General features: G+C 39.0%; 2 protein-coding genes across 3 annotated transcripts in view; both read left to right on the top strand.

Annotated features, from left to right (window-relative positions):
• nol4l (nucleolar protein 4 like) overlaps window positions 1-17,296 on the top strand; it is a 113,966-nt gene that overhangs the window by 5,182 nt on the left and 91,488 nt on the right. The window contains exon 1 of one of the 2 annotated variants that reach the window (XM_062979175.1): window positions 14,775-15,114. The exons of the other annotated variant lie outside the window; for it this stretch is intronic. The gene's annotated coding sequence lies outside the window, so the exon portion shown is untranslated. Of the gene's footprint in view, window positions 1-14,774; window positions 15,115-17,296 lie in introns of those variants that run through there. 2 annotated transcript variants of the gene reach the window in all.
• LOC134298715 (nucleolar protein 4-like) overlaps window positions 1-17,296 on the top strand; it is a 155,241-nt gene that overhangs the window by 119,776 nt on the left and 18,169 nt on the right. Inside the window, exon 5 of the mRNA XM_062979786.1 lies at window positions 14,942-15,044. Within this exon, the coding sequence (XP_062835856.1) occupies window positions 14,942-15,044 (103 nt within the window). The remainder of the gene's footprint in view (window positions 1-14,941; window positions 15,045-17,296) is intronic.

The raw sequence follows: 17,296 nt of genomic DNA, 5'->3' as shown, positions 1-17,296 counted from the left end.
GTGTTTTTGTAGTCAATGTTTTCAATACATTGCGAAGTTTTGGGGCTAAATTCATAAATACAGTAATTACAGTAGAGTCTCGCTTATCCAACCTTCGCTTATCCAACATTCTGTATTATCCAACACAGCCTGCCTTTTAGTAGTCAAGTGTTTTTGTTGTCCATTATTTCAATACATTGTGATGTTTTGGTGCTAAATTCATAAATACAGTAATTACAGTCGAGTCTCGCTTATCCAACCTTCGCTTATCCAACATTCTGTATTATCCAACACAGTCTGCCTTTTAGTAGTCAAGTGTTTTTGTTGTCCATTATTTTAATACATTACGATGTTTTGGGGCTAAATCATAAATACAGTAATTACAGTAGAGTCTCGCTTATCCAACCTTCACTTATCCAACATTCTGTATTATCCAACACGGCCTGCCTTTTAGTAGTCAGTGTTTTTGTAGTCAATGTTTTCAATACATTGCGACGTTTTGGTGCTAAATTCATAAATACATTAATTACTACATAACGTTACCATGTATTGAACTGCTTTTTCTGTCAATTTGTTGTAAAACATGATGTTTTGGTGCTTAATTTCTAAAATCATAACTTAATTTGACATTTAATAGGCTTTTCCTTAATCCCTCCTTATTATCCAACATTTTCGCTTATCCAACATTCTGCAGACTCATTTATGTTGGATAAGCGAAATTCGACTGTATATATATCTATATCTGTATCTATATCTATATCTGTATTTGTTCCAGGTTGACTCCTACATGTTTTGATAGATCTGAGCCAAACTTGGTATGCATTGTAATCCAAAGTAACATACTGGCAGGCTTTGGGAGGATGGATAGAGGATGATGGGAGTTGGAGTCGAGCCACAATGCGTACCAAATCTGCGTTGTCATTTCTAAGGCTGCTTGCCACAACGGGAGCCATTCGTTTATTTATATCTATATCTATATATTATTTTTCCATACTTCCCACTTTGTGCAATTCCTGGAAATGCGATTGCGGGTAGAGCGGAGAAGTGCCTTTCTCCCAGGCTTAGCTAGACAATAAAACCGTATGGACAGTTGCCGCCAGTTAGAACCAGGAAGCAACCAAGGAGAATAAACAGAAGTGCATGCATTTCGGAGCCTCTGCCCATGGCAGGAAGCCAAAGGGAAGTGCTTTGTGCAGAGAAAATTCCAGTTTCGCTCCTTGGTTTTTTCCTCCGGCTTAGTACAGTCAGTCCTCCCGTGTTTGTGGGCTTTGGGTTTTTGAGGATTTGATTATTCATGGATTTTATTAGGAATCTCTAGGTCCTCGCTGCAATTCTATGGTTAACTTCCACAGCAGTTAATGTGGTCTCAAACAGCATTAATTGTGCAGTGTAGATACAGTCCAAGATGACTGTATCCTTTTTTTGTTGACCATCTGAACTACCCAAATCTACTCCAAAGTATTTCAGTTTTAAAGATGCATGCGTAGTGGTGGTGAGACATAGGCTATTAAATAGAGCAGTGGTTCCCAAACTGTGGTCCGTGGATGTGCAGTGGTCCCCAAGAACTAAAATATGGTTCGCGACCTCCCAGTTACTACACCGTTGCAACGAGAGCAACGGTTCTCGCGAAACCGTCTTATAGTGCCGAGGCAACTGAGATATTGAGAGAGGTTGACAACCCATGAAAGGCTCAACAAGCCTCCTGACTGCTGCTTCTCCTCCTCCTCATATCTCCCCCTGAGCGGAGCCATTCCATGTGGCACCTGGAAGCAGGGGATGCCTTGGTGTCTTTTTTTTTAGACCTGTTCTTGGTATTATTCGGGGTGCTGATTCAGAAAATTTCATTGGATAGACCACATCAGCTCTAGACTATTAAATATGGCTTTCTGTGGGCGAGCAGATGGCAACTACTGGATGGCATATGTTCTGTATCAAAAACTACAGCTGATGTGGTCTATCCAATGCAATTTTCTGAATCAGCACGCCAAATAACCAAACAGAAACAAAAGTTGACCAAAAACTGTTTTGTAACCGGATTGTTCTATGTTTTCCAGGCTGTATGGTCATGTTTCAGCACAATCAAAGCACCCCTGACAGATAGCTGTCCAGCCTTTATTCCAGTGGTTCCCCATCTTTTTTTTTTTACCAGGGACCACTCTCCAACATTAGTACCAAAAGGGTTACAAAACAATGTGTTGTCGAAGGCTTTCATGGCCGGAATCACAGGATTGTTGTGTATTTTCCGGGCTGCATGTTCCAGAAGTATTTTTTCCCGATGTTTCGCCCACATCTATGGCAGGCATCCTCAGAGATTGTGAGGTCTGTTGGAAATTAGGCAATATCCCACCCAGGATATTCCACAGATATATAAGCCCCACTTGCCTAGTTTCCAACAGACCTCACAACCTCTGAGGATGCCTGCCAAAGATGTGGGTGAAACGTCAGGAGAAAATACTTCTGGAACATGGCCGTACAGCCCGGAAAATACACAACAATCCTGTGATTCCGGCCATGAAAGCCTTTGACAAAACATTGTTTCGTAATCCTTTTGGTACTAATGTTGGAGAGTGGTTCCTGGTCAAAAAAAGATTGGGAACCACTGGAATAAAGGCTCGACGGCTATCTGTCAGGGGTGCTTTGATTGTGCTTTTCCTGCATGGAAGAACAGGGTTGGACTAGATGGCCCATGTGGTTTCATATGATTCCGTGATTTCTTCTTCCACTTGCACAACTGCATCCTGTCCAACATTTGCAGAAAACCATCACTGCAGTGGGTTGTTGTGAGTTTCTCGGGCTGTGTGGCCATGTTCCAGTAGCATTCGTTAATGACGTTTCCCCTACATCTGTGGCTTTTGGCATCTTCAGAGGTTCTATTGGGCAGTGAAGCAAGTGGAGTGTGTGTGTGTATGTGTGTGTGTATATATATATATGTAATGTGCATAATTCCCATGGAGTAAACAACAAAACCACTGGACCAAATCACAACAAATTTGGCCAAAAAAGACATAGTCATTCAATCTATGTCTTTCAATCAAAAAAACCTTTAAAAAATTAGGTTAGAATTACAGAAAAAACCCCAAAATCAAAAATTACTAACCACGCAGGTGTATGGGGGACTTCAATGGCCACTGCGCACTGAGGGCGAGGCTTCCTTCCCTTTCCTCAGTTATTATTATTATTACTATTATTATTGGGTTCCTGGGAACCATCAAAATGAACAAAACCTGGCAGCCAGCATTAAAAAAACAACTCTACAATCTGGACAGTAAATAAAGAACCACACTCTGAAAATAAGGGTGTTCCAGACAGGAAACAAGCAGAGCCAGCTAACACCTCCCAACAAAGGATTCCCCCAGGGAAGAAACAACCATGCTTTGAAGCTGCAAGCCCATTCAATTCTAATCAAGGTGACTAATTACAATAGAGTCTCACTTATCCAACGTTCTGGATTATCCAATGCATTTTTGTAGTCAATGTTTTCAATTCATTGTGATATTTTGGTGCTAAATTCGTAAATACAGTAATTACTACATAGCATTAATGTGTAATGAACTATTTTCTTCTGTCAAATTTGTTGTCTAACATGATGTTTTGGTGCTTAATTTGTAAAATCATAACCTATTTTGATGTTTAATAGGCTTTTCCTTAATCTCTCCTTATTGTGCAACATATTCGCTTATCCAACGTTCTGCCGGCCCATTTATGTTGGATAAGTGAGACTCTACTGTACAACATTCATACTTGCCTCCACAAACAAAAACTCACTTAGGACGATGCCACAGCAATGCGTGGCCGGGCACAGGTAGTATATGTGTGTATGTGTGTGGTTGTATATGTATATATCTGAGGAATGACCAGGGTGGGAGAAAGAACCCTTGTTTTTGATGCAAGTGAGAATGTTGCAATTAGTCAGCTTGATTAACATTGAGTAGCCTTGCAGTTGCAAAGTAGCCTTGCATTGGGTAGCCTTGCAGTTGTGTTGCTGCAGTCTTTGGTGCAGACTTGTTTCTCGCATTTCTTCCTCTTTAGTTTTCTGGAACCCGCTAGAATTGCCTAGACATAATGACAAGTTCCCTTCCACTTCTTTGTGAGATTCATAGATGTGGGAAGGCTGAAGGCGGGACGGATCGCTGTCACATTTCGGCACCGTCTCGGAGAGCTTTGCGTTTCAGAGCCTGATCACACTTCCATGGTTTGTTGCTGTTGTCTTGAAGCTTTCTTGCCGCAACAACGTTCCTTCTCCCTCCTACTCCAAACACATGCTTTCCCATAAGTTATTTATTCGTAGGCTTTCCAAATCTCAGCCCTTGAAAAATTAATTAATTCAACAATGGAAAGAACAATTAAAAGTTCTTATATAGGATGCATGATTCTCTGTTGCACAAGGAAATCTTTGGGTGAATCTACAGGAGGCATGGGCAAAGTTTCGCCACAACTATCAAAGTAGTCATAATTTCCTATTCACAAGATGTTATATATAGAATAAATATTTTAGAATCTGCAATCTGTTAGCTAACCTACTGTTGAAAGCAGACAGCTTTTCCAACTAGGATCTATTTGCAGAAAATATACTGACAGGAGGAAAGTCGCAACGGACCATATTTCAGGAAAATCTTAGCAATAGGGCCAAACTCTGGGACATTGTTGTTATTTTGGCTTAATTTAAAAGACAGCTTTGGACTTTTTGATCATGCAGACCAGACAAGGGGCGCATCTACATTGTAGAATTAATGCAGTTTGACGTTGCTTTCCCTCCTAGGGCTCAATGCTGTGGGATCCTGGGAGTTCTATTTTGGTGCAGTAGGTTAAACCCTTGGGCCGGCTGAACTGCTGACCTGAAGGTTGGGTTGCTGACCTGAAGGTTGCCGCTTTGAATCCGCGGGACAGGGTGAGCTCCCATCTGTCAGCTCTAGCTTGCGATGACATGATAGAAGCCTCCCAGCTAACACATCCAGGCATCTCTGTAGACAGTCAATTCTCTCACACCAGAATCGACTTGCAGTATGTTCTCAAGTCACTTCTGACACGATAAAAAACCTAGACGTCTTTGGCAGAGAAGGATTATAAAACTCTAGCTCCCTGGATCCAATAGCATTGAACTGTGGCAATTAAAGTGGAGCAAAACCGCATTAATTCTGCAATGTAGATGCTCCCTTGGTTTCAAAGTCCTGCTCAGCTTCTTGCTTCTGTTCTGGCCCCATCTACACTGCCATACAATGCAGTGTAGACTCATATAATGCAGTTTTAATGTTCTGTAAACTCTTGTATGTTATTCACTGAACAGCTGTGGGTCCATGGACCATAATAAAGTTGCATTGTATTGTATTATTAATAATATTACCATATAATGATACAGTACAATATAGTAATTTGATGCTTATATTGTGCTATGCTAATAATATATTGTATGTTCATTTGATTTGTAAGGCGCTCTGAATCCCCTTTGGGGTGAAAAGAGTGGGATATAAATGTAGTAAATAAATAAATATTGTATTGCATTATATGGGTCTAAGGTAATGGTAAAGGTTTTCCCCTGACATTAAGTCCAGTCGTGACCAACTCTGGGGGTTGGTGCTCATCTCCATTTCTAAGATGAAGAGCCAGCGTTGTCCGTAGACACCTCCAAGGTCATGTGGCCGGCATGACTGCATGGAGTGCTGTTACCTTCCAGCTGGAGCGGTACCTATTGATCTACTCATATTTGCATGTTTTTGAACTGCTAGGTTGGCAGAAGCTGGGGCTTACAGTGGAAGCTCATCCCATTCCCCAGATTCAAACCACCAGCCTTTCAGTCAACAAGTTCAGCAGCTCAGCGGTTTAACCTGTTGCACCACCGGGGCCTCCATAGGGACAGGGAGATGCCGGATAAATGTAGTTCCTGGTTGCTTGAGAGTTACAATTAAAAATGTACCTAACTGATATGATTTCCCCATAGCATATTGTTCCATAAACTCTGCATTTACTTGATATTAGTACTGATACAGTATAATAATTAAAAACAAACTAAGATAAATAAGTTAACTTAAAGTAACATTTCTGCTAAAAATTAGTTGTCATTTTAATTTTAAAGTATTATTTCTGCCGGTTGCTTGAGAGTTCTGGCTGATTGAGTTCTGGTTAACCGAGAGTCTAATACACATGTATTTTATAGCCCCAAAATGCATTGTATGGCAGTGTAGGTGGGGACTCTGAGATGTTAGGTGACTTCACTTATAAATAAGAACTCAAAGAGGAACCAAGAGGAACCTTTTGCATGCCTCCAATTCCTATTTTTAGTTTGTAAGGCTATGCTTTCTTCTAACAAATAGCTTATTGTAATGAATGCCCCACAAGAGACATACTTGAGCAAGTAAGTCCCAGGGTGAAGGTCAAGCCGGAAGCAAGCTCTTTGCAAGTGCCATAGAACTATAGAGTTGGAAGGAATGCCCAAGATCATCTCTAGTCCAATCCTCTTCTGCCAAACAGGAGGATACTATCTAAGCCAGGGGTCCTCAAACTTTTTAAGCCGAGGGCCGGTCCACAATCCTTCAGACTGTTGAGGGGCCGGATTATCATTTGAAAAAAATACAAATTCCGATGCACACTGCATATGTCTTATTTGTAGTGCAAAAACAACAAGAAGAACAAGAACAAGAACAATGAAAGAACAATACAATATTTAAAAATAAAAACAATTTTAACCAACATACATTTATCAGGATTTCAATGGGAAGTGTGGTCCTGCTTCTGGCCAATGAGATAGTCAAGTTAATTAGGGTTGTTGTTGTTGTTGTTATGTGCCTTCAAGTCATTTCAGACTTTGGGTGAGCCTAAGTCTAAAATTTATTTATTTATTTATTTATTATTTATTTACTGCATTTATTTACTACATTTGTATCACACCCTTCTCACCCCAAAGGGGACTCAGAGTGGCTTACAAATTATATGTATATACAATATATTATATTATTAGCATAGCACAATATTAGCATTATATATTACTATATTCAACTATACCACTATAGTAAAGGTAAAGGTTTCCCCTGATGTTAAGTCCAGTCATGTCTGACTCTGGGGGTTGGTGCTCATCTCCATTTCTAAGCCGAAGAGCCGGCGTTGTCTGTAGACACCTCCAAGGTCATGTGGCCGGCATGACTGCATGGAGCGCCGTTACCTTCCCGCCGGAGTGGTACCTATTGATCTACTCACATTTGCATGTTTTCGAACTGCTAGGTTGGCAGGAGATACCACTATACTGTAATATTATTAGTAATATTATATGTAATATAGAATATATCATTAATATTATTATATGGTATTATTATTAGTGTTATATTGTATTACATTATAATATTATTATCAATATTATATGTATATACAATATATTATATTATAAAACTAAGGACGGGGGCCAGGTAAATGACCTCGGAGGGCCCCCGGGCCTTAGTTTGGGGACCCCTGATCTAAGCCCTCCCAACAGATGGCCATCCAATCTCTGCTTAAAAACCTCCAGAGAAGGAAACTCCACCAGACTCCCAGGCGGCAGCATATTCCACTGTTGAACCGCTCTTACCGTCAGGAAATTCTTCCTAATGTTTAGATCAGGGGTCCCCAAACTAAGGCCCGGGGGCCGGATGCGGCCCTCCAAGGTCATTTACCTGGCCCCCGCCTTCATTTATAATATACTAGCTGTGCCCGGCCACGCGTTGCTGTGGCAAAGTGGTGGTGGTATTGGTTAAAAGTTGTTGTGGAATTTTTATTTATTTATTTATTTATTTGTATTTTTTAAATTAATTTTATTGTAACTTATCTTTTTTATTTATTATTTTTTTTTATTTTGTTGTATTATTTTTAGTTATTTTGTTATAGTATTTTATTGTATTAATTTTTTAGTGTTTTTTATTATTTTTTATTGTATTATTTGTATTTATTTTATTTTTTATTCTTTTATTAACACTGGGCTGAGTGGGCAGAGCTTAGCCTTCTAAGTGGCAGCAATTGGGTAAAAACAATTATTTCTCTCCCTCTAATTAGGACTTTATTTTGTTTGCTTTTTGTTGTATCAACCTAGAGGCGTGGATGATGGGTTGTGTTGTCAAATTTCGAGGTTGGGGGGCTTGTAGTTTTGTTGTTTTGTGGGTCGCCGTGATGCCATCACTCTTTTATATATATAGACTGTAATATTTTTATATCAGTTTTGATAATATAATATATTGTATATACATATGATATTGATAATAATATCATTTTATACAATATAATACTAATAATATTACCATGTAATAATATTAATTACATCTATATATATAAATGAGTGATGGCATCACGGCGACCCACAAAACAACAAAACGACAGGCCCCCCCAACCCCGAAATTTGACAACACAACCCATTATCCATGCCTCTAGGTTGATACAATAAAAACAAAAGAAAAATAAAGTCCTAATTAGAGGGAGAGGAATAATAGTTTTTATCCAATTGCTGCCAGTTAGAAGGCTAAGCTCCTCCAACTTGGTCTCCTAGCAACCCAATAAAAAATAATAAAAAACACTACAAAATAATTTAAAACACTAAAAATTAATACAATAAAATACTATAATAACAGAAAATAACTAAAAATAATACTAGAAAATAATAAAATATAATAAATAAAAAGATAACTTACAATAAAATTAATTTAAAAAATACAAATAACGTCAAATAAAAATTACACAACAATTTTTAACCAATACCACCACCACTTAGGCCACAGCAACGCGTGGCTGGGCACAGCTAGTATATATATAAATGAGTGATGGCATCACGGCGACCCACAAAACAACAAAACGACAGGCCCCCCAACCCCGAAATTTGACAACACAACCCATTATCCATGCCTCTAGGTTGATACAATAAAAACAAAAGAAAAATAAAGTCCTAATTAGAGGGAGAGGAATAATAGTTTTTATCCAATTGCTGCCAGTTAGAAGGCTAAGCTCCGCCCACTTGGTCTCCTAGCAACCCACTCAGCCCAGGGGACAGGCAAAGTTAGGCCTCACTTAGGCCTCTTCCACACTGCCTATAAAATACAGACACCACCAGACAATGCCACAGCAACGCGTGGCCGGGCACAGCTAGTGTTATATATTACATATAATATTATAGTATACTGGTATAGTTCAATATAGTAATATATAATGCTAATATTGTGCTATGCTAATAATATAATATATTGTATGTACGTACAGCTGCTCTGAGTTCCCTTCAGGGTGAGATGGGTGGGATATAAATGTAGTAAATAAATGTAGTAAATGAATAAATAAATAATTTTGGACTTAGGCTCGCCCAAAGTCTGAAATGACTTGAAGGCACACAACAACAACAACAACAACAACAATCCTAATTATCCTGACTATCTCATTGGCCAGAAGCAAGCCCACGCTTCCTATTGAAATCCAGATAGGGTTATGTTGGTTAAAATTATTTTCATTTTTAAATATTGTATTGGTCTTTCATTGTTATTGTTGTTGTTTTGCACTACAAATAAGACATGTGCAGTGTGCATAGGAATTTGTTTGTATTTTTTCTTCTTCTTTTTTTCTTTTTCAGTCTGAAGGATTGTGGACCGGCCCTCGGCTTAAAAAGTTTGAGGACCCCTGGTTTAGATGGACTCTCTTTCCTTGCCATTTGAATCCTGGAATATTTGAATCCTTTTATTTATTCAACCATGCCTGTGATTTGCCCTCCCTGCCTTCTACTCTCCAAGCTAAACATCCCCAGTAGTCTAAGCCAATCCTCGTAGGGATTCTTGGTTTCCAGATCTTGGACTGTTTTGGTCTTCTTTTAGTCTTCTCCATCCCTTTCTTGAATTGCTTTATCTAGAGCTGGACACAGAATTATTCCAGATAAAAAGGGGACTACAACTTCCCTCAATCTAGATCAGGGGCCCTCAAACTTTTAAAGTGGAGGGCCAGTTCATGGTCGGTCACTCAAACTGTTGAGGGGCCAAATTATCATTTGAAATAAATATGAATAAATTCTTATGCACACTGCACATTTCTTATTTGTAGTGCAAACCCTCCCCCCCCAAACAACATTTTTTTTATTTATTTACTACATTTATCCCCCACTCTCTCTCACCCCAAAGGGGACTCAGAGCGACTTCCAAATTGTATGTACATACAATATATTATATTATTAGCACAGCAAAAAAATTAGCATTATATATTACTATATTGTACTATACCACTGTACTGTAATGTTATTAGTCCAGTAGAGTCTCACTTATCCAACATAAATGGGCCGGCAGAATGTTGGATAAGCGAATATGTTGGATAATAAGGAGGCATTAAGGAAAAGCCTATTAAACATCAAATTAGGTTATGATTTTACAAATTAAGCAGCAAAACATCACGTTATACAACAAATTTGACAGAAAAAGTAGTTCATTACACATTAATGCTATGTAGTAATTACTGTATTTACGAATTTAGCACCAAAATATCATGATATATTGAAAACATTGACAACAAAAATGCATTGGATAATCCAGAACGTTGGATAAGTGAGTGTTGGATAAGTGAGACTCTACTGTAATATTACATTTAATATATAATTAATATTATTATATTGTATTATTATTAGTATTATACTACATTATAATATTATTATCAATATTATATGTATACACAATATATTATACTAGCTGTTCTCGGCCACGTGTTGCTGTGGCATATGGGAATCATTTGTTGGCCAGGTGGAATAGCAGTGAATAGCCTTGCAGCCTCAAAGCCTAGCTGTTTTCTTCTTATGCAAATCCTTGTTTGGTGAGCTGGAATACAACGGAATAGGCTTGCTGCTTGGAAGGCTGTGTACTTGTGAGCCTAAGTCTAAAACTGAGGGCGAGGGCCAGGTAAATGACCTTCGAGGGCCGCATCCGGCCCCCGGGACTTAGTTTGGGGACCCCTGATCTAGATACTCTACTCCAAGCATGGGCAAGTTTTGGCCTTCCCTCCGGTAGGCTGTTAGGAATTGTGGGAGTTGAAGTCCAAAACACCTGCAGGGCCCAAGTTTGCCCATGCCTGCCCCAGAGGAAGTGGCGGATAATGCGTGCAGACCCAAGTAGAGTGGCCTTTTGCAGCTGACAGATGGTAATTTTGTCAGCGTCAATTGTGTTTAAGTGCATTCCAAGGTCTTTATGCACTGCATCCAGTGTGCCAATCACCACTGGGACCACGCTGACTGGCTTGTGCCAGAGTCTTTGTAATTCGATCTTGAAATCCTCATATCATGTCAACTTTTCTAGTTGCTTCTCTTCAATCTCTTCAATCCTGCTGTTGCCTGGTTTTCTACTTTCTGTTGAAATTGTGGCTTGCGGATTTCAGTGGCTTCTCTGTGTAGCCTGACATGGTGGTTGTCATAATGGTCCAGCATTTCTGTGTTCTCAAATAATATGCTGGGTCCAGGTTGGTTCATCAAGTGCTCTGCTATGGCTAACTTCTCTGGTTGAATCAGTCTGGTTGAATCAGGGCTTAACTCTCAGTTAATACCGATGACTTGAAGGTTGGGTTGATGACCTGAAGGTGGTTCCAATCCAAACCAAGGAGAGCGTGGATGAGCTCCTTCTATCAGCTCCAGCTCCATGAGGGGACATGAGAGAAGCCTCCCACAAGGATGGTAAAAACATCAAAAGATCCGGCAACGTCCCCTGGGCAACGTCTTTGCAGACGGCCAATTCTTTCACACCAGAAGCCACTTGCAGTTTCTCAAGTCGCTCCTGATATGAAAAAAAAGTCTGCAGTGCCTTTCATGGTCTTTAATTCATGTCTGGACAATGCGGTTGCATTTGGTGGTCCCTGTGTAGACTTTTCCACAGTGGTTACAGGATCCCTCTCATCCTTTGCTGAACACAGCATTTGTTGACTTTTTGTTGCCTCATCGCACTAGAGCATGAATCCACTTTAAATCTGGTTTCTGCCCCCTGCAGAGTTTTGGGGTTTGTAGTTTGGTGAGGCCCAGGACCTGTCTGGCTGAGCTGTTTAAAGCCCCCTCCCTAAAGGGGATTTAGAGTGGATCCGAACTCTAGTACAGTGGTTCTCAACCTGGAGTCTCCAGATATTTTTGTCCTTCAACTCCCAGAAATCCTAACCATTGGTACACTGTGTTGTCTAAGGCTTTATGGCCAGAATCACAGGGTTGTTGTATGTTTTCCGGACTGTATGGCCATATTCCAGAAGTATTATCTCCTGAAGTTTCACCCACATCTATGACAGGCAACCTCTGAGGATGCCTGCCATAGATGCGGGCAAAACATACAGCCCGGAAAGCACATAACAACCCCAACTGGTAAACTGGCTGGGATTTCTAGGAGTTGTCGGCCAAAACACCTGGGGACCCACAGGTTGGGAACCACTGCTCTAGTGTGATGAGGTTCTTGGTGGGTCTGTAGATTAGAAGAGCCGCAATACAGTGTTCCCTCACTACTTCGCGGTTCACTTTTTGCGGATTCACTGTTCCTCAGTTTTTCAATAAACTCTAAAAGACTATTATAAATCATAAAAAATTGCAATTTACAGCCTAAGGAAGGGAGGAAGGAGAAGCCAAAGGGAGAGAAACGGAGCCCAAGCGGCAACGGGAGGAGAAGGAGACAATTTATCAACACACGATTGGTTGATAAAGACTTAAAATAGTGTATAACTACTAAAATAATGTCCAAATACAGTAGAGTCTCACTTATCCAAGCTAAATGGGCCGGCAGAAGCTTGAATAAGCAAATGTCATGGATAATAAGGAGGGATTAAAGAAAAGCCTATTAAACATTAAATTAGGTTATGATTTTACAAATTAAGCACCAAAACATCATGTTACAGAACAAAATTGACAGAAAAAAAGTAGTTCAATGCGCAGTAATGTTATGTTGTAATTATTGTATTTACGAATTTAGTACCAAAATATCACGATATATTGAAAACATTGACTACAAAAAATGGCTTGGATAATCCAGAACCTTTGATAAGCAAGGCTTGGATAAGTGAGACTCTACTGTATTAAAATAGATATAGTGTCCCTACTTTGCGGATTTTCCCTTATTGCGGGTGGTCCTGGAACCTAACCCCCGCGATAAGTGAGGGCACACTGTACCAAGAACAAGGCAGGAGAGTCAAGACAAAGATGCACTAGAGAGGAAAAGTATTCTTTTTTTTTATATATGTATTTTTATTGAGATCTTTTAATACAATGCTTAAAAAAACTGGGGGAAAATCACATTTGGGGGAGGGATGGTGTACTGGTCAGGGGAGGGAGGTTAGGGAGGGGGTACTTCATGCAAGAGGGGGGAGAGGAGAGGGTAGAGAGGGAGAGGGTGTGAGGTGGAATGATTTAAGAGTGTGTATTCTTCATTTGTTTAACTCTGCAGATTTCATCATCAGATGACCATTCCTCTTATGACGAGTGTCCCGATCACTTTTGGGTGTTTCCTTTTTCCTCTTCCAAGAGCTCTAATCTCTATTTCTTTTCCTCTGAGTCTAGCATTCTTTGTCTTATGTATTCCTCGAAATTTGACCAATCCGTTTCTTTTATTGGGTTTCCTTGTTGTTTCTTCATTAGGAATGTCAGCTTGTCCATATTCTTTATATCACTTATCTTTACCAGCCACTGGTCTGTTGTAGGTACTTGGTTTGATCTCCAGATTCTTGCAAAAACAATTCTGGCCCCCGTGACTAAATAATTTAAGGGTTGTTGTGTGTCTTTCGGGCTGTGTGGCCATGTTCCAGAAGCATTCTCTCCTGACGTTTCGCCCACATCTATGGCAGGCACCTCTGAGGATGCCTGCCATAGATGTGGGCAAAACGTCAGGAGAGAATGCTTCTGGAACATGGCCACACAGCCCGAAAGACACACAACAACCCTGTGATCCTGGCCATGAAAGCCTTTGACAACACATTAAATAATTTAAGATCTTTTCTTCATTTTTTCCTAAGTTCGTGTTAGTCACCCCTAACAGATATAGTTCTGGTCTAAATGGTAAGTCTTTTTTCAATATTTTCCGGGATTCTTTGTGTATTTCTGTCCAATATTTCTTCGTTTTAGCACATGCCCACCACATGTGGAAAAAATTTCCCTCTTTCTCTTGGCATTTCCAGCATTTCGTTCGTTTATCTTTCTTGTAGTGACCTAATTTTTTCGGAGTTATGTACCACCTATATATCATTTTGAACTGGTTTTCTCTTAAGATCCGAGGCGTAGTTAAATTTCATATTTTTCCCCCATAGCTTTTCCCATTCTTCGTATAGGATTGGTCTTCCTATATCCCTTGCCCATTGGTTCATACATGTCTTTACATGTTCAGTTTCAGTGTCTTGCTATACATCATGGGAACCACTCATATTCTTGCTGTACATCATGGGAACCACTGACCACATGAAGAAACACAACCTACAAACATTGGACAAAATATGCATGGTGTCCTCTGTGGCTGGAGTGGCAGGTTCTTTCATGATAAGGGATTCTTTTGAAACAATTGCCAAAAAGATTGCCGAAAGAAACCTCTCTCCAAGAGAAGCAGCAGCTTGGAGAGGCTGTGTCTGGAGCGTCCTTTTCCTCTTCTAAATGGGTGATGGGGGTCTCTAGCCCACTTCTCCCCCTCCTTTAGCCCCTTTGTAAAAGATGTAGGGGGGTCTTCTTCCCTCTGACACCCCCACTCTCCCACTCCCACGCGCGGCTCCGGCGTTGGCAAAGCCTTTCCCGTGCGCCCTCGTGCGCAATTGCGCCCAGGGCGCAATTGCGCACGAGGGCGCACGGGAAAGGCTTTGCCAACGCCGGAGCCGCGCGTGGGAGTGGGAGGGGGGACTCTGCTCCTGGGTGGCCCCTCCCTCCTTTTCTCCTCTCCCTCCCCCTCCCTCCCTGGGATCCAGGAGTGACGCGCTTTGCAACGCCAGCCCTCTTTCCCTCCTCCTCCACCTTCTCCTCCTCCTCTTTCTCTTTCCTCCTCTTCTTCTCTTTGGGCAGCAGCAGCAGCAGCTGGCTGTCAGCCGTCTTCTTCTCTTTTCTCCTTTCCCTGAATCCCCCCCCCCCTCATCCCTCCCCACCCCCCTCTTTATCATCACCGCAGGTAGGAGGAGGTGGGAGAGAAAGAAAGAAGGAAGGAAAGAAAGAAAGAAAGAAAGAAAAGGAGGAAGAAGGTAGGTTGGTCCTTTCGCCTTGGAGACGAAAGAGAGAGGGGCTTGGCTTCTTGCTTTGAGAGGATAAGATACATAGAAGGGGGTTTCTCTTATGGGGAGGGGGCGTGGGTCTGGATAATGTGAGGATTTATTATAATGATATGTTAATTATTGTAATGTGTCGGGATGTGATGCTGGGATGGGAGAGAAGGAAGGAATGAAGGAAGGAATGAAGGAAGAGTCCATGGACAACATTGCTTTTGGAGAAGGAAGAAGGAGGGGTGCTTTCTGGACTTGAGTGAGATTATTGTAGAGTATACAGTATTGTTGTATTGTATACAATATTATGGAGAGGGGGTGTGGGTTCCGATAATATGATGACTTATTATAATTATATGCTAATTGTAATGTTTCAGGATATGATGCTTTTGGAGAAGGAGGAGGGAGGGGTCCTCTCTGCAGTTGGATGATATTATTGTATAGTATACAATATTATTGTATAAGATAAAGTATTATTGTACATTATTATACATTATTATTGCATGGCACACAATATACATAGCATACAATATTATTGTCTAGTATGCAATATACCTAGTATACAATATTATTGCACAGGATAAAGTATTATTCTATAGTATACAATGTACATAGTATACAATATTATTGCATGGCACACAATATACATAGCATACCATATTATTGTCAAGTACGCAATATACCTAGTATACAATATTATTGTATAAGATAAAGTATTATTCTATAGTATACAATATGCATAGTATACAATATTATTGTATGGCACACAATGTACATAGCATACAATATTATTGTCAAGTACGCAATATACCTAGTATACAATATTATTGTATAAGATAAAGTATTATTCTATAGTATAAAATATGCATAGTATACAATATTATTGTATGGCACACAATGTACATAGCATACAATATTATTGTCTAGTACGCAATATACCTAGTATACAATATTATTGTATACACAGAATACATAGTATACAGTATAATTTTTTAGTATACAATATACATAGTATACAATATTATATAGCATACAATATACATAGCACACAATATTATTGTATAGTATACAATATACATAGTATACAGTATTATTACATAGTACACAATATACATAGTATACAATATTATTGTATAGTATATACAATACGTAGTATACAACATTATTGTATAGTACTGTATAGTATTGTATAGTACACAATATACATAGTATAAACCATTATTGTATAGTACACAATATACCTAGTATACAATATTATTGTATAGTGTATCATATACGTAGTATACAATATTGCATGGCACACAATATACATAGCATGCAATATTATTGTCTAGTACACAATATATCTAGTATACATTATTGTATACACAAAATACATAGTATACAGTATTATTATATAGTATATAATATACATAGTATACAATATTATTGCATAGTACACATTATACATAGTATACAATATTCTTGTATAGTATATAATATACGTAGTATACAATATTATTGCATAGTACACAATATACCTAGTATACACCATTATTGTATAGTACACAATATACATAGTATACAATATTATTATATAGTATATAATATACGTAGTATACAATATTATTGTATAGGATACAATATACATAGTATATGATATTATTGTATAGTATATAATATATGTAGTATACAGTATTATTGTATAGTATATAATATACGTAGTATACAATATTATTGTATAGCATACAATATACCTAGTATACAATATTATTGAATAGTACGCAATATACATAGTATACACCATTATTGTATAGTACACAATATACATAGTATACAATATTATCGTACAGTATATAATATACAAATCTGTGGCACTTTATCTATGCTTTTGAGTTCGCAACTTATAATGTGCACTTTGCTAATCTACTATTACAACCTCACTGTTTTTAATTCTATGTTTTAGTAAGTATGTTTTTATTCTACTGGTCAATGTTGAAATATTATAACTGGTGCATGTTATTGTTTATTGGTGTGTTGTACTTTGTTCTTGTTTTGTATCTGATATTTCTGTTAGCCGCACTGAGTCCCCTCCAGGAGAGATGGAGGCGGGATACAAATAAACTTATTATTATTTATTATTATTACGTAGTATACAATATTATTGCATAGTACCCAATACTAC

The sequence above is a fragment of the Anolis carolinensis genome, chromosome 4 (assembly GCF_035594765.1).
Source record: "Anolis carolinensis isolate JA03-04 chromosome 4, rAnoCar3.1.pri, whole genome shotgun sequence".
NCBI lineage: Eukaryota > Metazoa > Chordata > Lepidosauria > Squamata > Dactyloidae > Anolis > Anolis carolinensis.
Note: the sequence above shows the minus strand (reverse complement) of the source record. Positions and strands in the feature narration are given on the sequence as shown.